Consider the following 27,092-nt stretch of genomic DNA (forward strand, 5'->3'; position numbering starts at 1 on the left):
GTTGATTGTTCCGCTGAAATAAACGGTACTGTTCACGAAATATTCTTGTTATGTTTGTTTTTCAAGACCTACAATTGTTATCACAATGCCATACTCTCCTTCACGCCATACTTATTTCGTAATCTTCGTCGCTTTATATTAAGTAATATATTTAAGTAATGAACCATTGTGAGGATTCTTCGAATGACAAATCTTCACATCGGTCATGACCGGGAACGAAGTATGATGATTTGAAGCGAAATATGATCATGTGATCAGTCAGTGTAAGGTTTAAAAGGTTAAATATATTATTTTGTGAGATCAACACGTTGTCAGAAATAGCATCGGGACGGTACTGTAGGTATATGAGAACATGCTAATGTCTCTTATATATTTTCTCTTCAGACAATTCTTCAAAGAGTGTTCATATTAGATTTATAAAAGCATATACTAATGAAGTGAACCTATTCAGAGGGGTAATACTGTTATTTTGTGTCCTGAGTCCTGCTGACCTTGCAGTGTAAACATCCTTAGAAAAAGTGTCTACTTACAATGTTCCCGTTTCTTGTCATTGAAGTCACATTTGCTTATTCAAGAATTCAAGTGATACGATTTTATATGGTTTTGGTTGGTTGGTTGGTTGTTTTACGCCACACACAGACATATTCCACCAATATGATCCAGTGATTGATATCATGAGCATCTATCCACGCAATTGAGATCATTTTTCAAACCAAGTCAGCGAGCCTGACCACCCGATCCCTTTAGCCGCCTCTTACAACAAGCATAGTCGCCTCTCACGGCAAGCCTGGGTTCTTGAAGACCTATTCTACTTCGGATGTTCACGGGTCTAATGTGGTTCTGAAAGAATAGATAGTTGTAATCAGCATTCCGGTAGAAGTACACAGTATACACGTTTTGCTAAGTTGAATATTGCCTTTGTGGTTCTCCGAGACGCCAAAATTCGACGTGTAGGCTCGCTTAAACTCTTGGGTTTCCCTAAGTTTTTCAGTTACTAGATGCCGTGTCAGTTTGACATGAGCGGAAACCCGAATGCAGGATCCAGACGTTTACCATTTTTGTTAGTGTATATAACACTATTCCAGTTATATCACGGCGTGTCAGCTTAATGTGGGAGGAAAGCCCGAAGTGATGCAGGTCTTAGACGTTTACCGCTTCGGTGAAACCCACGAGCACGGGTATGGTGCTGGCAAACCTAGAAATATAATCGGGGCGAACCAGGATTTGAACCCATTATCATAGGTTTCTGGCATGTCCAAGGGACGCCACTCTGCACAGCGAATTTCAGCGCCTTAGACGACTGGGCCACCGGGGCGAATTCGAGATTCGAACCCATGCGCCAAGCTGCATGTCAAGAGGGATGATTTCGAATTTACAATCGTGAAGTTCCCCCTTCGTGTCGAGCAATCTACTAGTCTCTTACTAGACTCTTTAGAGCATGCAAATTGCATTCAAATTAAGTGGTTAAGTCTTTCCAGATATTTGAGGGCAGACATTCAGAGGCAATAATTTACAAAATATAACACGTTGCTTGTCATGCGAAGCTATTCTGTACTATGAACTTACATGGCGTTTTCACACCTTACACACTGGCAATTACTTTAAAGAACCACATGATCAATCTCGGTGACTTTGGTTGATTAAGTGGCGTTATATCCCAACAACTTGGATCATTGAGTATAGTATCAATCACTGGTTTGTTTGGTCCAGACTTGATTGTTTGTAAGTGCAGCGTAAGGCACGTTGATTAAAATGTTGTTGCATGGTCGGTGCAACTCCTATGTGTGTCCCACTTCCGTCTCGTGTTGTCAAGGATGTCCCAGTCGTGATCTAGCGGGTTAAGATCTGTGATCACAGTTGTCAGTGAGCCATCCAGTTATCCTTCCGAAAGGTGCTGGTGTCACAGGGTTGTCGCCTGACAAAGCAGAGTAGATCACCATTTTCGCAGCATATATATGAATTTCTGAGCCATGTTGAACAAGAATTTTTATTTCTTCCAAATGTTCTATTGCGAACACATATAGAGTCAGCGCTCATGATTGTCCTATCTATTGCACGAATGAATGAACATATCATCATTACAAACTTACCTGAGCTCACTGCGTGTTCTGAAGTCAAATCTCTGTAAGGCATCCTGCACAGCTTCGTTCACGTTTACTCTCAAATGTACGATAGAAAATCTGAGATTCTGTGTGTTCAATGTTCGACTGCATTTTTGTGGCACATTCGTTCGTTTATTTATTAAGATTCAACAAAATCATAAATTACGTTGAGTTGCTCGCCTCTCTTCAGTTGCTCACACTCTCCACTGATGCTAGCTGCCTTGGTTAACTGGAGTCCGGATATAACTAATAACAAACTCTGTTCTAATTATGCTGATCGTGGAAATGCATTATACCAGATGAAAACTTATCCTTGTTTACAATGAACGCATGTCAATTGACTAAACTAACATCTTTTTTATATACTTAAGTAGAAGTCATGATGGACAGTGCATACACCTGTTTGTCAAATAATATCAAGCAATATGTTACAATCACCATAACATGACATAACAGAATATATATATTTAATTGTATATTTCATATTTTCCGCTATTCATGGCATAATTACTTTACCGTCATTGTTTAAAACTACTCTGAAAAAACTTGTATGTATAGACCATCTTATTTGTAAACAGTAGGCATACGTATTATATATCTAACTGTTACAAAATTCTGCTCAATTTTTCTAGTTCTTTATTATGTAAAATGCTGTCAACATGAATAAATGCCAATTATTTCATAACACTCCAAATATAGTTGTCACAATGAACATAGTTTTAAAGTATTATTGTCACATGCAATAATACTGTCCGGTATTATTAATAATATTGTGAGAATTTATGTCTGAGGTAAGAAGACACTGATTGGAGCAGTATATAAGCATATATACAAAATTGTATATTTTTGGATATACCATATATACAAAAAAAATTTTTTGTATATATTGGAATTTTCCCTTGTGTGGGTTACCTTTTTGGGAAACACTTGATCACACCGGTAAGGTATGCATCTGGTATGTTTCCGGTAGTGAACAAGGCATTAAAGTAATGAAGATATACGGGTGCTAATAATTCTAAATATTCATGTCTTTGTTTATAACTTTATAGTTTTCATAAAATGTCTCGATATCAGGATTAATGTTATTCACCTTACTCTCATTCTTGATAAGAGCCTTCCAAAATGTACGCCGACTCTGTTTTCGATTGGCTCTAAATAGATGGCATAAATCGTTCCTATGTTTCTTTATATACTCTTCAAAAAACGAAACTTGACATAGATGTAAAACCACTTTTTGCCAAATATCTAAAATAATTACATTAAATGAGAACCAAAATAAGTCAAACAGAAAGATGATGTGTCTATAATTCGCGAAAACACATGCAAAGCACATAAACTTAGCGTTTGGGGATCAATTTTACAGCTTCATCCAAACGCAACCGCCTTTAAAAAACGTGCAGCACAGGATCCTGCATTTAGGCATTCAGGCCCCCCTGCTGAATAGGTAAAAAAATCTACATCAACGGCTGTTCACACAGTCCTTATAACGGCAGTAGAGGCGGTGACAGAATGCCAAGACTGAATGCAGCTCAACGGAACAACGTCATTGGGAGATTACAAGCTGGAGCAACTTAGCAAGAAGTGGCCAGGCACTTTGGCGTATCCAGACAGACAATCTCCGCACCGTGGACCCGATACAACAACACCAACAGAGTTGACGACAGACCAAGGTCAGGAAGACCAAGGGTGACAACCTAAGCACACGATCGATACATCCGGCTGCGACACCGCCGAGGCCGCACTACCACAGCCACGTCTACAACCACACAGATCCCTGGGGTACGCAGAATATCAGATCAAACGGTACGCAACAGACTGAGGGAGGCTGGACTTTTTTGCACGAAGACTTGTTCGACGTCATGTATTGACCCCACGTCATCTGGCGGACCGTCTGCTTTGGTGCCAACAGAGGGTTAGATGGAGAAATGTAATGTTTACTGACTAGTCCCGTTTCCCACTCCCACGTGCAGATGGGCGCGCACGCGTCTACAGACGTGGGGGTGAACGTAACGCCCCCAACTGTGTGCAGCAGGTTATCCCATTTGGCGGCGGGAGTGTCATGGTATGGGCCGGAATTCATCATGGTGGTAGGACGCCTCTCGTGCATGTGGCAGGTGCCTTGACATGTGTGCGTTACAGAGACTTGATCCTACAGCCTTACGTTTTTCCTCACGTCAACGTTCATGGCGGACAGTTTCAGCAGGACAACGCTCGACCGCATATTGCACGTATTTGTTAGGACTTCTTACAGCACAACAACATCCAGACATTACCTTGGCCAGCCCGGTCACCAGATTTGTCCCCGATTGAGCATCTGTTGGACGAGTTGGATCGACGCGTTCGCAGAAGGAATCCACCGCCCCAAACTCTTCCGGCGCTTCTTGATGCACTTCAGCATGAAAGGCAGCACATCCAACAGCGTGTTATTGACAACTTGACTGCATCCTTGGGTCGTCGGTGTCAAGCGGTGATTGATGCACCGATACTGACATTTTCTGTACCCCTGTGACATTAACTGTATCGTGTTCGTGTGTCTGTCTAGGTGACACGATTAATGTTTTGAACATTGTGTATTTACACACAGCCGTCATATACTTTTTCAAGAGCATATATTGTTTCATGCATACTGAGTAGTTCTATGTAATGCCATTAAATTAAACATTTTTGACTCTCAAAGTAGCAAACACATCGCACAAATATTGTAGATCTCCGTTGCAAAGCACTGTTTATTACTATACATATTATGTATACCTACGAAACAGAACCAGCTGAACATTATTATGCAAAATCCTCCATGAAGATCGTCGGGAACTGGCAAAAAGTGAGCGAACGTTCATCGTTTCATATTACGCTACCCGAAGGTTGGGCCAGCCACATGGGCCTGGTTATCATGGCATTTTAGCTTAAACGCAACGACGTCTACTTTAGTTGAGTCTCTAAAATGAAAATAATACACGAAATCTCTTTTAAATATGATAAAAGCAATTCGTTTGTATGACTTGATTGACTCTAGACTTGCTAAACTATTATGAGACTTGCATACATAGTTTAAATATCTCAGACTTCATACTTTGTTTGTAGTTAACTCAGCATAACTGATAAATGATCCTGAGCTTCAGACAACCAGCAGAAACATCGACCCTGTTCAAAAAAATATAGAACGTCAACGCCAGAGAAAAAACAGTCCCGTATATTCCATTGGGCATAAAAGGCAAAATAGCGGTGACATTATATGAATGGTTCACTGAAATTAGTGACACCTGGTGTTCGCGAAATTGGTAAGCATGTCCTGAACTCGCGGTAGCGCCCGCCCCTTACACAATTTGCATTAAAAGTCTATTCTGTGGCCTGAATCATGAGCTTATGCATCAATTCGAATAATGGTAGTTCCAGGTGTACGCGAAAAAGGTTCGTATACATGTGAAAACAAGGTTGATAATCGTGTATTAGTGATATTTCTTCACTGAAAACGTAGTTTATATATATACACCTGGAGGTGAGGTGAGGTGAAATTGGGTTTAACGTCGCGTCCAAGATTATTGCACTTATATAGCGACGTGCATGCACGTGTATGTGTGTGTGTGGCTGCTTGTACTAGTCCGGGCTGATGCCGATTTATAGTGCTAGCTCACTGAGATACCATGCCGCAGTTTAACATGAATACCTCACTCAGACACAGTATACTGACTCCGAGCCGACCAGTCCTTGTTTTAGCCCCTTAATGCCGAGCGCCAGACAGGGTAACAACAAGTACAATCTTTTAACGTCTTTTTGTATGACGCGGCCCGGGATCGAACCCTGGACCTTCCGCTCTCCGGGCGGACGCTCTACCACAAGACCACGGAGGCGGTCATATATACACCTGGAACTTAATTAAGCGCCACCGAACTAAATATGACACAGAATTATGAATACCGAAAATAAGCAAACAACGATTATTTATTAGACAATTCCCCACACCATCACACTGACAATGCCACGATCAACGCGATTGCTGTTGCATGCACTGCACGTGAAGCACAATACCCTTGAATTTTCTGAAATCAAGTATGGGTTTTTACCTTTGCACACCTTGAAAGGTACACATTTCTTGACTATGACTGTCTGATCGTTGTAAAACACCATCATGCCACGTCGTAGACTGTCAGAAGCATTAAGATGGTTATTGGAATGAATAATGCAGGATTGTCTTTTAGGGAAATTGGACGTCGCCATTCTGTAATTGCAAGATTAGTGCAAAAATACCGTGCAACAAATGAAGTTAAGGATAGACCACGGCCAGGTCAGCCTCGAATGACATCCAGGCGGGAAGATGCAGCGTTATTACGGCTTGTTAGGCGACGTCCGTTTGACAACGCTACAGTTTTAAGATCACAGTGGCTAGGTGGCCGAGCAATTTCAACCAGAACCGTCCGAAATCGTTTGAAGGCAGCGGGGTATAGAGCCAGAAGACCAATCAAACGTCCACTGTCAACACAGGAACACAGACGAGCTCGTTTGGCGTGGTCAACTCAACGTCAGAACTGGAACATTCGATCATGGAGGAGAGTTCATTTTTCTGATGAAAGCCGGTTCCTTTTGCACATGGTGGACGGGCGTACACGTGTCTGGAGGCAGCCGAAAACAGCCATGGCCGAACACAATATCCTTGAAACCACCGTGATGGTGTGGGGTTGTGTATCTTTCTCATGTAAACTGGACTTAAGTGTGCATGGCACTCTTAACGGACCTCGATATCAGCATGACATCTTGGAGACGGCAGTTATTCCCCATTTTGATAACCATCCATTGGCCACAAGACCGATATTCATGGATGACAACGCCCGACGTCACAGATCGCGTGCCATCCGCGAAAGTTTACTTCAGAATGCGATTGAGACATTCCTTGGCCAGCACGAAGTCCTGATCTCAATCCCATAGAGCATCTTTGGGACATTTTAGGTCGTCAAGTTCGAGAAAGAGACCCACCTGTCCAAAATTTACGTGAACTCGATCCTGCTTTGCATGAGGAGTGGGCTAGAATACCTCAACGTCAAGTTCAACGTTTGATTCAGGGAATGAGGAAGCGTTTGGCTGACGTCACTCGTGCACAAGGAGGATACACCAAATATTGACATAAACTGTGTTTCGGGCTTCTTTAGACATTGTTCCAGGATTGAACTGATTCAAATTTGATGCAACCATTTCAGTAACCGCTGTGTGTCAAAAGTAATTTTCACTTTGTTTTTGGTGCAAATTACGTATTTTTCTAAAATGTCACCATTTGAAAATAAAATTCATCAGTATGCTTCAAACTCATGTTTTCTCTGTGATTAGTGTCCCTTTTAAGCAGTGAACAACACTAGACACACGTATGTAAAAGGAACTTTTCGGTAGGTTGCAACAAGGTTGACTCATTGATATAAATATGGGTGGCGCTTAATTAAGTTCCAGGTGTATTTATACATGTGCTTGTCATCTACATTCAATAAATGACACTTATGTCAGCGACAATGTCTAAGTTCTACCAGTGACTTAGCTAAAGCTTTGCTAAATACATCTAAAATAAAATGTGTTTTGGAACTTCTCACGATACAGTTTTAATGATACATCGCGTGTTTACACTTATGTTTGATAACAGCCTAGTGTCTGGGTGTTGCAGCAGATTAAATTGCTGTACTTGATGTTGTTGTTGCAAATTTGATACAACAGACAATATAAAGGTTTCATGAGTTCAATCATTTTATTTCCAATACATATAGGCCACAGGCCTTTGTGTACAAAAGGTGAGTACAGACAGGTTTTAAGCTTTCAGTTTCGCATTTCTTACTTCATTTGCATAATATAGATATTTTGCTAGATTTGTAATAATATATGTATCTGGTGATGACAGAAGCGTATTAAATTTATGAATGTTAGGATGACAATAGAACTTTGCTTTGAGATATAGTTGCCGTAACTTGACATACGATGGACAACTAAGCAGAAAGTGGTACTCGGTTTCAACAGTCTAATTTACAAAGTTTGCATTTTCTTAAATTTCTTAGGATTTTATAATGACGTCCATTCTCAATTTCCAAAGTATGACAACTCAGTCTGAATCTCGTGAGGGTTGTTCTCATATTTTGCGAATTTAAGAATGAAAAATAAGGTTCACATTTAACATTTAACATAAGTTAACAAGCATAAAATGACATTTTTGAACTTGCAAGAAGTTCGCTATGCCAGCATCTGCTGAAAATTGTCTTTCAAACGTTGTTTAAACATATTAAGAAACACCTTTTAGTTTCCATACATTTGGAAGCTCCATACATCTCCGAACCCAAGTTTACAAAGACAATTCCTTAATTTAGTTACCCAATTGACACGACCATGTTCATCATACAGGTACAACATATTGTAGCACTTTCTTGGTAAACGGAAGTCTGGCATCTTTAGTATGTTCAGCCAATATTTCAGACATCTGGTCCAAGCATATACACGAATAGGGTATCTGCCACACTCGCCCAATACAGCGTTGTTTGATGCGGATAATTTTAAACCCAAAAAGCGTTTACAAGCATATAATTGCACAGTTTCAAATTTGTCAACATTTTCAAACCCCCAGACCTCGGCACCATACAGCAGCACTGGCATGATCTTCACATCGAAAATTTGGAAGTAGAAATTTGGTGCAAAAGGTTGTAGCGAATGTATGCCTCTGAGGATAGTTATCCATACCCTTTTCGCCTGCAGGGCAATCTTATCAAGCCTTTTAGACCAGTTAAGCCTGTTGTTAAAATACAAACCCAAGTAAGTATAACCGCAAGCAACTTCAACCCTTTTCCCTTTGTAAAACCACTTTTCGAAACGTGACAAACCACCACCATTTTTAAATACAACAACTTTGGTCTTGGACATATTAACTGACATTTTCGGAGTGTTACAAAAGTTCTCAAGGACGCTTAGTTTCTTCTGAAGGTTAGAAACACTATCACCAACGAGTATCAAATCATCTGCAAATAGAAGTAACAGGATGCGGATAATGTCTGGATGGAGCTGTACACCAAACGGACACTCCTCTTCCATCTCAAGAACTTTTTCATTTATAAAAAACTGGAACAAGAACGGGCTAAGTACACAGCCTTGCCTGACATACGATTGTTAGACATTACACTTGCCTTAACGTCCTTGTAGATTGACTGCAACATTCTACCCATTTTTGTACTTAATCCCTGTTTATAAAGCAAACTCAAAAGAAGGTTACGGTGTATGGAATCGAACGCCTTAGAGAAGTCAATAAAAGCGACGTGAAAGGAATCGTTGTACAAGAGCATTAAGGACAAAACAGTTATCTACAGTGGAATACCCCTTCCGAAAGCCTGACTGGCATTCAGAAATAACACAAAGCGTGTCTGTCCAGAAAACTAATCTCTTGCATAGAATTGAAGTGAATACTTTGCTAAGGACACTCAGAAGGCTTATAGCTCGATAGTTATCTGGAACTGTTGTGTCACCTTTCTTATGTAATGGAATGATAATTCCTAAAGACCAATTTTCAGGAAAAACACCATTTTCATACATACTATTGAATATAATCTCCAAGTAAGGAGAAATAACATCTGATGAGTGTTTAAGGTATTCGCTTATGATATGGTCAACTCCAGCTGATGTATTGTTCTTTAAGGCACGAATACTGTCTGTGATTTCTGATCTTGTTATAGGGCAGTCAAGAATGTCTTCTGTCAATTCATGAGATTCACATACGTACGGACTTTTATCGTCACTGTCAAGAGGATCAGTATTTGCGTATAATGTTGAGAAATATTCGGCCCACTCTCCCGCGGAGATAGGATTGTGATGATGTTGACGCCCGGACACACGTTTGACAATGTCCAAAAAACGTTTGGAGTCACCTTGTTGTTCTTGGCTAGATGTTCAGTGCTTTGAGTAACCCGAAAAGTGTCAGTAGAGTCACTGCAGTAGATGCATCTGAAAGTGAACATAAAGCTGCACGTTCTAGCATATCAGTGAGTTGATGGCTTTAGGACGGTAACAGGCGTTAATATAATATATATATTGAAGATTACATAAATAGAAAAATGTGTGGTACATCCAGTATGTAGTATTGTATCTAGTATCTAGTATGTAGTATTGTTGTTCTACCATATTACTATATAGCATACATGTACATTTAGCATTAACCTCACCGCTTGTACTGGCTTCGCCATCGGTTTGGGTTTCAGCCCAAATAACCAAATAATAGACACCTTCGGTTCAGAGTGTTGTGACAAGTAATTGTTACAATAACAGAACGTAATCGACTACATTATGATATTACATAGATCACTTCAGTTGGATTGTTTGTTTGTTGTTTAACGCCGCACTCGGGTCTGGACCAGACAATCCAGTGACAGACATAATGAGCATCGATCCACGCACTTGGAATACGATGACATGCATCAAATGAGTCAGCGAGCCTGCCCACTCGCCTCTTACGACAAGCATAATCGCCTTTTACGGCAAGCATGCCCTTCAATTGGAAGTAATATCAGAGACCAGTTATTGATATATGATTTCTGACAATAGATACCAATCGGTCACCCCCTACAAAGATAAGTTGTGATAGCCTGCAGGGTATTCAGTTGCAGTTTGATATACCTTTGCGTATTTGTTGGTTATACTTGTCCGCAAAAGTAATATCCATTTTCTATACCGTTAGCCGTTTGTAAGCATTGCCCTTTCCGAATAATTTTGAGAAAAACCTCACCGTTGAGATGATGCAGAATTCAGCACTTCAGCTAGGAGCTACGCGAGAGCTGACCAATGAAAGCTCGAGAAATATAAATACCGTAGTAGCTCGATTGACAATGTCAGTTAAGAAAAGGGATGGCTTGATGACAACATTCTCTCCCGTCCATGTCCTTTGTTGTGTTTTAGGCTATGTGACACAACATTATGGTGCCATGGAGACGGCTGTTATATATAGAGGGACGCACTGATATTCACAGTGTCTCTCCGTCCTGAAACAGAAACGGTCCTCAGACATTCCAATCATGTTGAAATTTGGCGTGATCGTGCTTCTTTTGGGTAGGTTGTTTATTTGCTTTGATTTCTAAAATTTCTTTAGATACTTTCAATTATGAATAATATAAGAGATTCTAGCTGTCCTAGTAATTACAGACAACAGTGTAATAAACATGTCTCTGTGACAGTTCGTGTACATTCGAAGTTCAATCGTAAGCAACAGTATTTTTCATTTTTCTTTTAATTGAATTATAAGAAGTTCGACTTTCTCTGTCGATATCACCATAAATACTTGATCTTCAATAAGATTCACGTTTTGAGTTGTTATATATGTCAGGTAAATGTAAATATAGATCTGTAAGTACTATTGTATGTTGAAATGTTGGTTGATGTATTCACCGGTTACATGTCCAGTGAACAATGTGCAGGTGTACTGAGGGAACACGCACATCAAATATTCTATAAGTTGATGCATTCTATGTATGCAATAAACTGTGATCTAAATGAGGAAAGACCAGAGACACTGCAGTTGGATTGGTGACCATCATGCGCTATTCAAGTATGTTTAAATCACTGATAACTTGGAGTGATCAGCATTCGTTCTCAGTTATCATTTTTAAATTGGTTTTTCCTTTCCATCACGGTATAAGAATCCAGCTGGATGTAAACACAAACTGTAAACTTAATGCGATTTTTAAAGAATTTATGACATATTTTTGATAATTAATCAACCCCTTCATTGAGCAACAATGTTTGTGCCCATAATTAAATCACCATTATCATTAGTTCTTATTGTCAATATGGCAAACCTTCTTAAACGCACTGTATCACATATATATCTATCAGTAGATTTTACATGTAGGAAAACTGATATCATAAGGACACTGATATATCAAAATAACAGATGCAACCGTATTTTAATATTGATCAGTTTGGCGATACGATAGTCATACATGTGTACTATTTTCAGCTCACACCATCGTTTAAAGTATAAGTATCTCAGCTGGTTTGTTGGTTGGTTTGTTGTTGAAAGCCACACTCAGCAATAGCTATTCCAGCTATATGACGGCGGTCTGTAAATAATCGAGTCTTGACCAGACAATCCAATGATTGATATCATGAGCATCGATCCACGCAATTGGGATCGATGACATGCATCGACCAAATCAGTGAGCCTGACCACCCGATCCCGTTAGTCGCCTCTTACGACAAGCATAGTCGCCTTTTACGGCAAGCATGGGTCTCTAAAGACATATTCTACACCTGATTTTCAAGGGCCAGTATCTTAGTAAAAGCCTTTACTTGCAGGGTCTAAATGCGTCCCCAATTGTGAATATAAACTTCATCTTGGAAACCATTTTGGAAACCTGATTGAGTTAATGATGCACATTACCGTATGAGGGTTGTTCGACGATAATGGCTAAAAACGGTAAACTCAAAGACTAAAACTTAGATTTGCGCATCTCGTATAAAACTTAAAAGAGACGCTTCAGACGTCACTATCGAAAATCAAAATGGTCAAACGAAAATATACCCCAAGGGAAGTTGAGAGGTCAATTGATATAAATTCTTTTTAGATTTTTTTATAGAAAACAACGAGTATGACATACATATTGTTAACTATAAGAGTGAGTGAGTGAGTGAGTGAGTTGGGTTAAACGCCGCTTTTAACATTATTCCAGTTATAGCACGGCGTGTCAGCTTAATGTTGGAGGAAAGCCCAAAGTGATGCAGGTCTCAGACGTTTACCACTTCGGTGAAACCCATGAGCACGGATATGGTGCTGACAAACCTAGAAACAAATCGGGGCAAACCGGGATTCGAACCCACAATCATAGGTTTTTGGTGTGCCCAAGGGACGCAACTGTGCACAGCGAATGGCGGCGCCTTAGGCGACTGGGCCACCCGTGTCCCCTTAACTATAAGAATGAAAGTGGCTCCACACCCTTATGTGCGAAATACGCATCAGTCGGAAAGCGCACGTTAAATCTCCAAAGTAAGTAAGTAAGCACACCCTTATATCTACATTAGGGGGTACATATTTTTAAGATTTTGCCAAATCCTATCATTCTGAAAGATTTGTTTCTAAAAGGTATTTAAATAAGACATATCTTGTAAGGTACAGATATTAAAATATCATGGTTGGTTGGTTTGTTTTTTAAAGCCGCACTCAGGAATATTTCAGTATATGACGGCGGTCTGTAAATAATCGAGTCTGGACCAGACAACCCAGTGATTAACATCATGAGCATCGATCCACGCAATTGGGATCGATGACATACATAAACCAAGTCAGCGAGCCTGACCATCCGATCCTATTAGTCGCCTCCTACGACAAACAAAATCGCCTTTTACGGCAAGCATGGGTTGTTGAAGACCGATTCTACCCCGGATCTTCAGGAATAAATGCCCAGGTCCGGATGAGATTACAAAATAACATTTTATTCATGCAGAAAAAAACATCTTATTTATTCCTTACATACCCTATTTTATCATGTGATAAAACCGCAACATGTACCTTATGATACTAGACTTGGCATGGTCATACCAATATATACTGAACAACAAAAGTTCCTGTGTCATTGAATAAGATTTAATGCAAAGTTATGTTTTTTTACCAAAATTGAAACAATTTCGGTTTGCAACAGATAAAGTGTTCAAATGGTTTAATTTGCCATACTGACTTCAGAAAATGTGTGATTTCATAAAAAAAAATTAAAAAATGAACATGCCAAAATGTCAATTTACAAATCAATAGCGTGTGTGTCCACCTCTGGTTGCGATGCATGCAATACATCTTCGTCTCATGGAATGGACCAGGCGTCGCACAAAGTATTGTAGGATATCTGACCATATCTGCTGGAGTTCCTGGAGTGTCTATGGAACAAGTGGTTGGTGTCGAAGGCGCCGATCCATCTCATCCCACATGTGCTCGATTGGTGAGAGATCAGGGGAGCGAGCCGACCAGGGGATGACATTCACGTTGTTTTATTGAAGGGAATCCTGAACATGTAGAGCAATAGGGAGGCCGGTCGTTGTCATGTTGAAAGGTAATGCCTGGGCCATGACGACGCAAAAACGGTAGAACAACAGGGCCGATGATCTCGTCGCGGTAGCGCTGTCCATTGAGATTTCCCTCTACCGCTATCAAACGGGTCCTCTGTCTTGCTGTAATCACCCCCTATACCATAACGCTGCCGCCCCCGAAGCGATCTTCTTCCATGACACAATGATTGACGTAACGTTCACCTCGACGTCGGTACACTCGAATCCGTCCATCGTTGTGGCTGAGGTGAAAACGAGACTCGTCAGTGAATAGAACTTGTCCCCACTGCATGGCCGTCCGGCGTAGACGCTGTCTGCACCACTATAGACATGCTTTACGGTGATTTCCTGTCAATATGGGATGTCTGGCGGGTCTTCTGGCGACAATCCCTGCACATCTGAGACGACGACGTACGGTTTGTGAAGATATTCGTCGAAGGCCAGGGATACTTCTTGCAGTCACTGTTGCTGGTTGGAATCGATTTCGTAGGTGTGTTGTTCGAATCCAGTTGTCTTGTCGATTTTTAGTTACGCGTGGCCTGCCACTCCTAGGATGGTCTGTGACTGCATTCGTCTGTTGCCAACGTTGCCATAAATACCAAATGGTGTTTCTGTGGACGTTAAATTGTCTTGCAACATCACATTGACTCGATCCTGCTTCAAGCATACCAATGGCTCGCAGACGCTCATTTTCGGACAGGCGTGGTATTTCGTAACGTTGAATAATTGCGTAATTTTGTTGTTTTTCTGAGTGGTTGTTCTCAGCATGATGCTAAACAATGCATATGGAATCATATAAATGTTTTTATGCCCATTCTTGGGTAGTGAAATGCATGGGGCTTGCATAAAAGTCAACTTTTGCATGGAATGCATGCTTTTCTGTAGCAGTTGCGTTTTTGTGACTTAATTCCATACATGTACTACAATATTGAAAACCAAGCTTTGCTTGTTTGAAAACTACAAAAAAATATGTCTCACAGGAACTTTTGTTGTTGAGTATATAAGGGGAAGAATGAGAAATCTGATGATCGATATTATAGAGGTATTACTTCAACATCATGTTTTGGTAAGTTCTTTGAAAAAGTACTGCTCAAACGTCTAGAAGACAAACTGTTTGGTTTTAGAAAAGAACACTGAACTATTACGTCAGTATTTACTTTGATCGAAGAAATTCAGACTTAGCTCACAGAGCACTTATGCACAGTGAATGCTGCGCTATACAAATGCATATATTATTATTATTATTATTATTATTATTATTATTATTACATACAAAGGGACGCCTGTGTCTATGCTGCTTTCATTGATAATGAAAAAAGCATTCGATAGAATAGGGTGGTTATGCTATAGATTCCACTATAGCGATTCTTGGACATTGGATAATTACTGCATATATTGATAAATTCACAATTTTATTTCTTCGTCGTTTATACAACCTGAACTGTAAAAACTCTGCAAAAATATATTGCAAGCCCTGTCAAATCAAAGACAATATGTGGAGAACTTATATCAACACTTGACAAATACAGTTATCAACCTTTGTACATATGTTCCATACGATACTTTCCCTCCAAAATTGAAATGGAGCAATCTTGTTAATGTGACTATATGCAAATACGAAGAACAATTATGGTTCACAAATGTATCAAATAACAGATGCATGTCCCGTTACAAGAGAATTCATATGACATTAACAAGCAATATACTTTCGCAATTAGCTTTGTGCATCCGGAATAACGACCTTCTTTATAACCTAGTGTGAAAGTCTCATCAAGCAGTAAACTTGCAAAGAATGGAAACTCTGTAATACGCATGCTTTCGACTATGACAGACACACTATTTCCATTGTGAAACGCTTTCAGACAGAAATGCATTTTTCTTTTATTTGATGTTCAAACATATGTTGATTTAGAAATTTCATACTCGGGCATGAAACAGACTTTACGGACCAACATGTGTGGGGAGCTACCATACAACATTCGCCTCACATCTGTACAAACTGAAACATATTTTGGCAAACAATGCAACTTGTATCATCACATAAACATATGCTCATGATAAAGTCGGTATCGTACAATCGACTCCGTTTTTGGCAGAGATTTCATATGAATATGGAAAGGGTTTTGTAGCTTTTGTTCACAAATATATTTAACTTGTGTGGAATTGTAAATTTGTTATGCCTCGTGTTTTATCGTGTACGCCACGTGAAATGGAATATATTTTCATTGTAATCTTCGTAATGACATCTGGAGGAAATAACTCACAACTCCGGACTCATTTTGCATGTCATCCCTTGGGACACCTTGTTTGGCCTCCCTCCCTCTCCCCCCCCCCCTCTCTCTCTCTCTCTCTCTCCATCTCCCTCTTCCTGTCTCTCTAGCTCTTTCCACTATCTCTCTTTCCCTCTTTCCACCTCCCCTGTCTCTATCTCTCTGTCAATCTCCCTCTCTCTCTCTTAGTCTCTCTCCATCTTATCTGTGTCTTTCTAGCTCTTTCCACTCTCTGTCCCCATTTCCCTCTCTCTCTCTCTTTCCACCTGCGGTTTGGAGGCATCCTTTCACGACTAAATTCACTTTCGTTTTGTTCTCAGGTTACAGCCATAAAACGTTTGCAACCACCTGTGATGTTTGTGGAAGTACGTATACGTCTGCTGGAGATAATGCCACTAATAATACACAGAATTGCACGTAAGTCATAATATATCTAATTGATATTGTCACATACTGTCCGTCACGTTTCTTTTCCTGAACATTAACTAAGAAACCGTTCAATATTTTGTTTGCACATCGGGCATCAACTGAACTTTCCAATTAAAGAGTTATAATAATTTAATTTTTCATTGTTGCGAGATGCACTTAGGGTCAAATTGGGTTATGGGTCGTTTCTCTAGCTTATAACTCATGCACTGGTCAACTGATCATTTGTCTTGAAATATTGTATGCACATAAGGCAAATGCTGAACCGTTACTGGTGCCATGTACTATTCAGGATTTTTTAAAACTGATACACATTTTATTTTGCGTTTGCAAGGTAAAGACTCTTGTCGATTATAATCGTATGATTTAATACGGCGGCTGTTCGGTTACAGTCCGCTTTAAAATGTTCATATATCAACAGAAAACAGTTTTTCCTCATTTGTTGATGGCCCTTCATAACCAAAACTTGCGCCATCCTACGTGGAATTTAATTGAAAAGTCCTAGACAATAGTCAAACTCATTTACAAGCCAGGCTGTATGTATCATCTCGAACATCTCGTCACTAACGAGCTCTTGCATTTTACTTTGCAATTTAAGCAATACATGTTCGATCACATTCAGTTCTTATTGATGTCAGTGACGACAATGAAGTTTTTTTTAATACTATTTGCTCTATGAACCGGAGCATGGTCGTCTTGAAAGACTTGAATGTTTGTTTGTTGTTTAACGCGGCACTCGGCAATATTCCACCCAGATGACGGCGGTCTGTAAATAATAGAGTCTGGACCAGACAATTCGGTGATTGACATCATGAGCATCGATTAATGCAATTGGGATACGATGACATGCATCAGCCAAGTCAGCGAGCCTGACCACCCGATCCCGTTAGTCACCTCTTACGACAAGCATAGGCGCCTCTTACGACAAGCATGGGTTGCTGAAGACTATTCTTCCCCAGATCTAACATACATGCAGTCATCATGAGGGAAATGTATTTCAGAGCATTTATTTTGGCACGGGTCAGTAACAAATTCGACTTCAAATGAGATTAGTGGTTGTTTCCGGAACTCACAAACCGTTCACTGTTTCTTAGTGATCAGATATCGCACATCATGTATATCACCATGTGGGGATCCCTCAGTATGTGTGAGGCGACGAAATAAATTCGGTGATGTGGTTGATTGTGAGACATCGTCCCCCGACAGCGTGGCATGTTGCTCCCGTTGCTCCCGTTGCTCACATTGGCCTGGATTGTCAGATCCTGACTCGACTATTTTCAGGCCACCATAAAATGGCTGGAATATTGCTCGGTGCGGAGTTTCTTAACATATTTTTTTTAAAAACCCAGGATTATTAATGACTTTATCTTCCGATTTAATATCTGATTCACAAATATCATTTTTGCCATAAAACCAACAACATGTCTACCAAAAGCACGTGTGATCATTAAGAACTGAATGTTCCTTAGGGGAATTCAGCAAACGTTAACATGTATTATCGCAAGGGTCTGATCACAACTTGGTAAGACTATGAGCTCATATATATGAGACTGAGCTCATAGTCAGCAAAGTCATCGAAGTTAAAAGCAGTAAATTGTGGTCATCCATAATTGTCACATCTTGTGTTTTCAAGTTGTCCTGTTGTGATATGTTGTGCCATGCACAGCATTGCACTGCCAGCATTATTTTAACCACGTTATAGAAAAGTAAATATCATAGTTGTTTGTGTATTAAAAGCCTCTCGATGAAGGACAGTTAAATAGCGGGTAACATATCACATATTTACCTTTAAAAGTAGTTGGAGATTTCCAATAGCAGATGACGCGTTTGAACAATAATCATGTATAGTTAAGGGATACATGTCTATTTAAAATACTTGTCATGGGAACATTGTGGTGTTCAAATGCGAATATATTATTTCTTTCACAGTGCCCTTGTGACATATTTGACCTGTCTGGAGGGGTCAGGGAAAGGTGACGACGGGTGTCCGCTGCCACCTGCTAATGCTACCGCCACAGAGACTGATTTCACCTCAGCTAATTGTAGTACGGGTATGTGAAAATATTTAAGAAATAAACAATAAACAATGTCGAACAAGTCCATTTTATGAACAGAGGAGTAACGTTTGGTATTTCACAGATATTCTCACAATTTTCACGACGATTATCTGTAACTTATCTCCCATTACCAATTGTCATATCTCTCCCCCTTTCGGATGCGATCGTTCGGCCAATGCGTTTATCTGCGTTGCCCAGCTACATCTATGGGGGACAACTCACTAGACAGTTGCCTCTAAAAAATAGCGTCGTCCGTCAAGTTGCAAGCGCATTTTCGAATGTCCAGAAACGACGTCATGATAGAACAATGTTTTATCGTGAAATAAATCACGTTCGTTCTTCATGTTTCTTTGCGATTTATCGCGTAGCTTTTTAATCTACCAAAATAATAAATCTTAATACTTGCTTGATTAAAATAAAGGAGACCATTGAGACCACTTCATCTGTTTCATAAAGACCAAAAAGTACAAAACACTCTCCCGTTCATATCGAGCAATATTCCAGCAGCTTCAGCCTTTGGTGTTTACATTTCACAACTTCTGCGATACAATCGAGCATACTCTTTCTACCAAGATTTCAAAGAGCGTCTTACGACTCTTGCTCAGAAGTTGTTCGATCAAGCGTACAACATTCAAGGCATCAGTAAAGCTTTCAAAGCTACCAAAAGACATGTTGAGCACATTTCCAAATTTGACGCATCGTTGACAAAAATGGTGTCCGATGCATTTCCCCATTTTGACTTGTACCATATGTTCCCGTGTTTTTTCATGTGTTTGTGATGGGTGCCACTGGTGGCTCACCTTTTCGCGAACACCTGGTAACATTACTATTTGATAGTGATTCGTAAACGCATGCTCATGATATAGTCGGAATCGTACAATTGACCCTGCTTTATGCAGAAATTTCTATTGGATATGGAAAGGGTTTTGTAGCTTTATTTATATTATGTACATGTGTAAGCATGCTACGTATACATATTTAGTCACATCCTGGGAGGTGAACGAGGAAGGGAGGATGAGGTCGAGGTCTGAGAGGTTGATGATGGCACATAATGATTTGAAATGTACTTTGAGTGATGTTTTTTTTTTATTTTATAGAGGCAGATTTTACGAACACCTGTATATGTCAGAAAGACTTCTGGAAGACGAATCAAAATACTAATGCTACCAAGTGCAGGTAATCACTCTATGCTGTTAGATATCTCAAACAAAGTGACAATTCTGCTAATATAACATGATGGTGAGATGGTGTTGAAAGGCACTATAACATATAAACTCGTGATAACATATATCTAGTAAAATAGGTGACAGAAATTAGTGGGTTCGCCCGTGTCTATCTAGTAAAATAGATAACAGAAATTAGAGGGTTCGCCCGTGTACATCTAGTGAAATAGGAAACAGAAAATAGTGGGTTCGAGCTTGTATATCTTGTGAAATAGGTAACAGAAGCCAGTGGGTTTGTCCTTTTATATCCAGTAAAATAGATAAAAGAAATTAGTGGGTTCGCCCTTATGTATCTATTAAAATAGTTGACAGAAATTAGTGGGTTCACCCGTGTATATCTAGTTAAATAGATAACAGAAATTAGTGGGTTCGCCCTTATGTATCTGTTAAAATAGTTGACAGAAATTAGTTGGTTCGCCCTTGTACATCTAGTAAAATAGGTGACAGGAATTAATGGGTTCGCCTTTATATATCTTGTAAAATAGTTGACAGAAATTAGTGGGTTCGCCCTTGTATATTTAGTAAAATAGGTGACAGAAATTAGTGGGTTCGCCCTTGTATATCTAGTAAAATAGGTGACAGAAATTAGTGGGTTCGCCCTTGTATATTTAGTAAAAAAGGTGACAGAAATTAGAGGGTTCACCCGTGAAAATATAGTAAATGGGTAACAGATATTAGTGGGTTTGCCCTTGTGTATCTAGTAAATAGATATAAGAAATTAGTGGGTTCACTCGTGTATTTTCTTACAGTATTTATGTCAACAAATACAAATGTGTCAAGTTGACATTGTAATATTCATAGCGCCACCACTGCTTACATTGCGTGCTTGAAGTGGAAGACAAAGAAGGCCTGTGATGGTTCCACTACTGTAACAGCTCTGGCTACTGGCGTAGAGACCAGGATAAAAGATCTGGGAAGCACAGCCTGTCGTATGTTCAAAAAATCATCTAGCTTAATTATTTCACCATACATTGAATCATTTAATCCCGCGCTGAACCAATAGCAGAACGGCATTGAGGTTGACTTACACGTAAACATATACGAATACCTACAATAAGTATAGCAACGAAAAGTAGCTTCATCGTAATCACAAACCATTTATTTTAAACTTACTATGCTTAGATTATCTTGATGACTCATTCAAATTTTCAATATCATCTTGTTATCTATTTTTAGCTGTCACCCCCACCTGCCAATGTGAGATTAATGCTACTAAAGCAGACATTGCCAGTGATGCCAAAATGTGCACGTGAGTTAAGCTAAAGTTAGTTCATTGTCAAAACACGGCGGTTAATAAAATCAATTTTTTTAAGCGGCACTGTTTACTTCCAGGTGAGTGGATGTCATTTCAGACACAGTATGAGTAAACGTACCTACCTGTATTGGTTCCTTGGAGTTTATGCCTTTAATATTAGGGGCAAAGCGTAGTGTTTTACCCGGTTCTGCAGAATACCAATGCTTTCACGGCCCTGGTCTGGGCATGGTGAGTCTCTAATAGCATTTTGTTATGAAAACGGGGGGTACTCTGACATTACATGGCATCAATAATTTTTGGTATTGTAATTATCATTAACTGAATGTTAATTTTGCATGCTAACTTTGGGTACCACATCACGAATACACGCAGCATAAGAGAAGGACCGAGGGATATTTGAAAATCATCAAATGGCTTACATTGTGCATTGCAAAGAATATTTTACAGAGTTTCACTTATCAAAACAAATACTGGTATAGGGTAGGTGTTCGGGATATCAACTGATGTCTGAGAGGTTCATGTTTTCTAACTTTGGGTACCATGGTCACGTCATAAGAGAAGGACCGAGGAATATTTGTACAATCAACAAAAAGGTTTACACTATACATTCCAAAGAATATTTCAGTTGCACTATCAAATAAATTACATATACTCATTTATTGATTCGTGGAGGAATGGTGTTCGGGAGATCAACTGAAGTCTGAATGTTCCATGTTTCCACTTCAGGATATAGATTGACCTTCCTATAATATACAATGTATAATGAAATTAATGATCACACTTACAACCTATTACTTTCCGTTTCCGTTTAGTAAAATAGATATCAGAAATTAGTGGGCCCACCCGTGTATATCTATTAAATAGATATCAGAAATATATGAAGAAAAACTATGATTTTTACAAGGAGGTCACTTTAGTAAACGCCGAGTAGATACACCTATCCCTGTAAATCTAGGACTGGACATGTTTGTGAATGTGTGTCTTACTTTCGTCACCATATTACCTGGATTTTGACAATGCGAGAATCAGTCTTTACTCATTCACTCTGACATTTACATGCGTTTAAGTTGGAAGAAATTTTGCAAAAAGACATTTTATGAGGGAAGAATAATCGTTTTCATGTTTCCTTTTCTAACAGTGTACTGACCACTCTGAGGACCTGTCTTTCAGCCATCAACACCACTGACGAGCTCGGGTGTGCCACTGACACACAGGCAACCCTTTTAAATGACACTAACACCAAGATAGCCACGTGTAAGTATGGCTGTTCTCTTACCCATTTATGGGGCGGTCGGGTAGCCTCGTGGTTAAAGCGTTCGCTCGTCACGCCGAAGACCCAGGTTCGATTCCCGACATTGGTACAATGTGTGAAGCGCATTTCTGGTGTCCCCTGCCGTCATATTGCTGGAATATGGCTAAAAGCGGCGTAAAACCATACTCAATCGCTCTTACCCATTTATAGAGAATGGGTACGTATACATTACCATTGCATCTGTACATTAGACCGGTGTTATAACAGTGTTCAACCACCAGGTATTTCATGTGTAAATAAACCAACATCAGTAACTTACTCACCTAATCACCTCAGAGATTCCTTTTGGTCAATTTCTACCCGCATAGCGTACAGAGACCTCGTTAATCATTACCATATGATATTGCTTAGCAAGGGCTGTTACCTGCCCTGTATCACGTGTTACATTTAAGACAAGGCCCATTCATTTTCATCCCTACAGGTGCCGCGGATCACGTGACCTTTGCGATGACGTCACTGTTCGTCTCAGTTCTTGTAAACATGTTCCTGTAACGGCCATCGATACTGGTTTATGAAACTCCTGTTTGTTCTAAGTTACTTTTAGTGATAGTGTGTTATCCATTTTCTATCACCTCTTTAATTTGTTATTGGTTAAAACTAATTTAACGATATGTTTCCTAAACATGTTCAGTTGTCAATGAAAAAAGGGCTGACTGATTTGAGTCTCCACATGAAGATATTTTCAATGAGGATTACAAATTGTTTGTGTGGCTTCTATGTATGACGTGGGCTACACATTATTCATGTTACCACCGACGAACAATATAGGGTCATATAAATCCTGTGATATGCCTGAATGTGCATCTTTGGTTAGGATTTAGGCAAACTATGCCCCTTTCATGTTGTTGTTCCAGTCATGATAATCTGTAGGATACTTACATGAATCAGCCAACGTGTTCCGTACCATAATGACGTGTTGACGTAATCCTTGTTGATTGTTCCGCAGAAATAAACGGTACTGTTCACGAAGCCTATTTGTCCAGTGTGTGCTGTTTATTTAAAAAAAATAATATTTGTTATCACTATGTCACACTCTCCCGGGGGCACGGGTGGGCAAGTCGTCTAAGGCGGTGCAGTTCGCTGTGCAGAGTTGCGTCCCTTCGGCACGCCAGAAATCTATGATTGTGGGTTCGAATCCCGGTTCGCCCCGATTATGTTTCTAGGTTTGTCAGCACGATACCCGTGCCCGTGAGTTTCCCCGAAGTGGTGAACGTCTAAGACCTGTATCACTTGGTGCTTTCCTCCCACAAGCTGACACGCCGTGATATATCTGGAATACTGTTAAAAGCGGCGTTAAACACAACTCTCTTACTCACTCACACTCTCCCCTATGCCACACACCTTTCGTAATCCTCGTAAAGAAGCATTGTAAGAATCCTTCGAATGACCAGACTTCACATCTCTCGTGACATGTAACGAAACATGATCAAGAGATAGTAATAAGTTTATGTAGAGTTCTGTACTGTGCAGGGATAGTGGGAAACATCAAGAATATATTCTGATCTATATGGTATTGGAAAATTGAATTGACATGATCACATCTAGTGTGGTGTAGGCGATCAGATATAATGGGTTCTAATGGATGGTGTGATGGCATGATGGCGCACAAGGTCATTAAAGGGATCGGGGTCAAATTCGAAATTGACGTTTGTTCTTGGTACACAAATCACTTACTTTCATTGCCAGACTTTTGTTTATTTTCCTGTAGTTTCGATTCAAAACAAAATAGCCTAGGGTGTAAATAAATTATTTTGCTTGCCATTTTTGGAACTATATTTGTGAAAATGTCTTTGAAAAAGATTACCCTGCTATATTTATGCCTGTTCAGAAAATCAAAGCAATGTACGTTGCTGCATCATTCACACACAATGCAAGCGAGACACCTTATTCGCTGTAACGTCTCTTAATTGTGCACCGGGCCTATATTGTAATGATTAGGTCAGGGCCAAGTGCTGGCCATGGCATGACGTGGATGTTTTGCTGTTGGGGGAATTGGGGTACAATTCTGGCACGATGAGCACGTGCATCATCATCTTGAAGATGAAACGTTGCCCAACACGTTGTGCAATGGTACAATCGGTCTTGGGCTTGTTTTGTTTCGCCTGAGCGTCCAGAGCGGCATCGATCATCGACGTTATGTGTTTGTTGGTGCCCCACAATCTGCTGATGACAGATTGAGAGACATGCAGCGTTGGGCAACAATATGCGCCCACCTGCAACATGGCTATGGCACGTATACGTTCAGCACGTTTCCAAAGCCTCAACACATTATATATCATTCGTGACCAACTCGTGTTATTCCGGGACAAGCCGAATAGCGACTCGTGCCCCTGTCATGACCATTTTTGCGACCGGGTTCCGTCTTAGCGCAAACTTGCATACATAAAACAATTGTCAACTCGTTGCGTGATGGTTCACATATATTTCCCCATATATTATATATATTTCAGATGCAAGTTACAGCACATCGGGACATGCGGAAGTATTCAGTATGATTGAACACATTTAACTGTGTCTTGGGTATATTGTAAGACGCAAGACATATATAAAATCATTTCTGAGGGATTCTTTGACGAAGAACTTGAAATCATACGCGCATTCTGATTGGTTTGTCGTATTTTCGCACATAACATTCATCGATAGGGGGACGAGTCTTCTTGCAGGTGGCGTGTGTGTGTGTGTATGTGTGTGTGTGTGTGTGTGTGTGTGCTTTTACTACTCCGGACTGATGCCGATTTATAGTGCTAGCACACTGTGTTACAGTGATCGAGTGGTAGAGCGTCCCCCCGAAGAGAGGAAGGTCGGGGTTTCGATCTCCGGCCGCGTCATACCAAAATACGTTTAAAGGATGGCACTTGTTGTTACTACGCCTGGTACTCGGCATTAAGGGGTTAAAACAAGGACTAGTCGGCTCTGAGTAAGTATACTGTGTCTGAGTGGGGTATTTATGTTAAACTGCTTGTGCAGTGACACAAACATCTGACAAAGTCAATGTCCTGTCCTCATTCATCATTGGCCCTTGTGGTATCTCACCAATCCGCACGAATAGCTGTGACAAGGGCAGATGAACAATTGAGCTGACGTGTACGGCCGAGTCACGTGACCAATATAACATATAACATTAACATTGATAATGAATAAAACCTGGGAGCAGACAAACAAGCATCGGCATAGACCGCCACTGAATAAGCCGTCTCTGAACGGCTGTTCGCCATTTAAGTGAACTAATATTAAACCCCATGTCAACTGACCTCACCACAAATTGGCTTTGTCAAAATAGACTTTGATTGCCGGACAAGGAAAGTTCCAATATCCTCATTGCCAGCAATGATTTTTTTACCTGGCCAGGAGTAATGATTGAAAACCTCCGCAGACGTAACTATTAACGTCGCATCCTTCGCAGTGATGTATGCCGATGCTTCAAGGGAAACTGCAAATATGAGACACGGTAGCAAAGCAGGCTGTGGTTAACAGAGAGAAGGTCCTACATAAAATGATAGTCGAAAAGAACTATTGGAATTTTCGCAAAGTTTTCAAAGTTCTGAATAAGAGAATGAAATCGTAACTCCAGACTGCCTTCTTTAACTCATTCTTGTTGACAACATATCTAGATTTTACTTCCAGATTTTTCTCACAATGCATTTGAACTCTGACGTCACTAATCTGGTACCACCCAATAATTGTCCATCAACATCTTCTCTGTAGAAATTCATGTTTGAGTCGTCAACAAGACTCAGAAGGGTACAGAACTCAGGATAATGATTTTGTTTATTTCTTGTTTAATGCCGCACTCAGCAATATTCAACCTAGATGACGGCGGTCTATAAATAATCGAGTCTGGACCAGACAATCCAGTGATTGACATCATGAGCATCGATCCACGCAATTGGGATACGATGGCATGCATCAACCAAGTCAGCGAGCACGACCACCCGATCCCGTTAGTCGCCTCTTACGACAAGCATATTCGCCTTTTACGGCAAGCATGGTTTGCTGAAGACCTATTCTAACCCGGATCTTCACAGGTCTCAGTATAATGATCATCAGTTGATATAGTATGACTTCGGCATCCGAGAACACACCACCAAGCCTCGATATAGTTACATGTACATGCAGCGTGTCATCTTACAACGTAGATATCCATAGTGTTAAATATAAACACACCAGGTGCTCGTATAAAATTGCTCGCGTAAATATTGGTACACGTACACAATGGGTCTCAATACATAACGTATATAGTGGTACATGTACACACGCAGGTTGTCAGCTGTTTATATTGGTACATGCACAGACAGGATGTCAGTATAGAACATGGTTGCATGCGGAAAATACATGGCAAATATGCGGACCTCGCTTTCGAAATGTCACGCTTGCATTCCAAGTACCAAGTTGTCCGACTCCCCATTGTTCTCGGTGC

The 27,092-nt window shown here is 40.2% G+C and overlaps 1 protein-coding gene across 1 annotated transcript; it reads left to right on the forward strand.

Annotated features, from left to right (window-relative positions):
* Positions 1–18,731: 18,731 nt before the first annotated feature.
* On the forward strand, positions 18,732–23,214 carry LOC125374833. Its single transcript, XM_048386496.1, has 6 exons — positions 18,732–18,879; positions 19,983–20,061; positions 20,910–21,037; positions 21,285–21,357; positions 22,502–22,617; positions 23,097–23,214. The coding sequence occupies exons 1-6, from the start codon at positions 18,732–18,734 to the stop codon at positions 23,165–23,167; spliced, it is 615 nt and encodes a 204-aa protein (XP_048242453.1). The 3' UTR covers positions 23,168–23,214.
* Positions 23,215–27,092: the final 3,878 nt, after the last annotated feature.

The sequence above is a fragment of the Haliotis rufescens genome, unplaced genomic scaffold (genome assembly GCF_023055435.1).
Source record: "Haliotis rufescens isolate VD_foot unplaced genomic scaffold, xgHalRufe1.0.p SCAF_6, whole genome shotgun sequence".
Taxonomy (NCBI): Eukaryota; Metazoa; Mollusca; class Gastropoda; order Lepetellida; family Haliotidae; genus Haliotis; species Haliotis rufescens.

Coding starts and splice junctions, on each gene's coding strand:
- LOC125374833 (XM_048386496.1), top strand. CDS start 18,732: ATGCGAATATATTATTTCTTTCACAGTGCCCTTGTGACATATTTGACC. Junction 20,062..20,909: donor ACTAATGCTACCAAGTGCAG/GTAATCACTCTA, acceptor TAATATTCATAG/CGCCACCACTGCTTACATTG. Junction 21,358..22,501: donor AGTGATGCCAAAATGTGCAC/GTGAGTTAAGCT, acceptor CTTTTCTAACAG/TGTACTGACCACTCTGAGGA.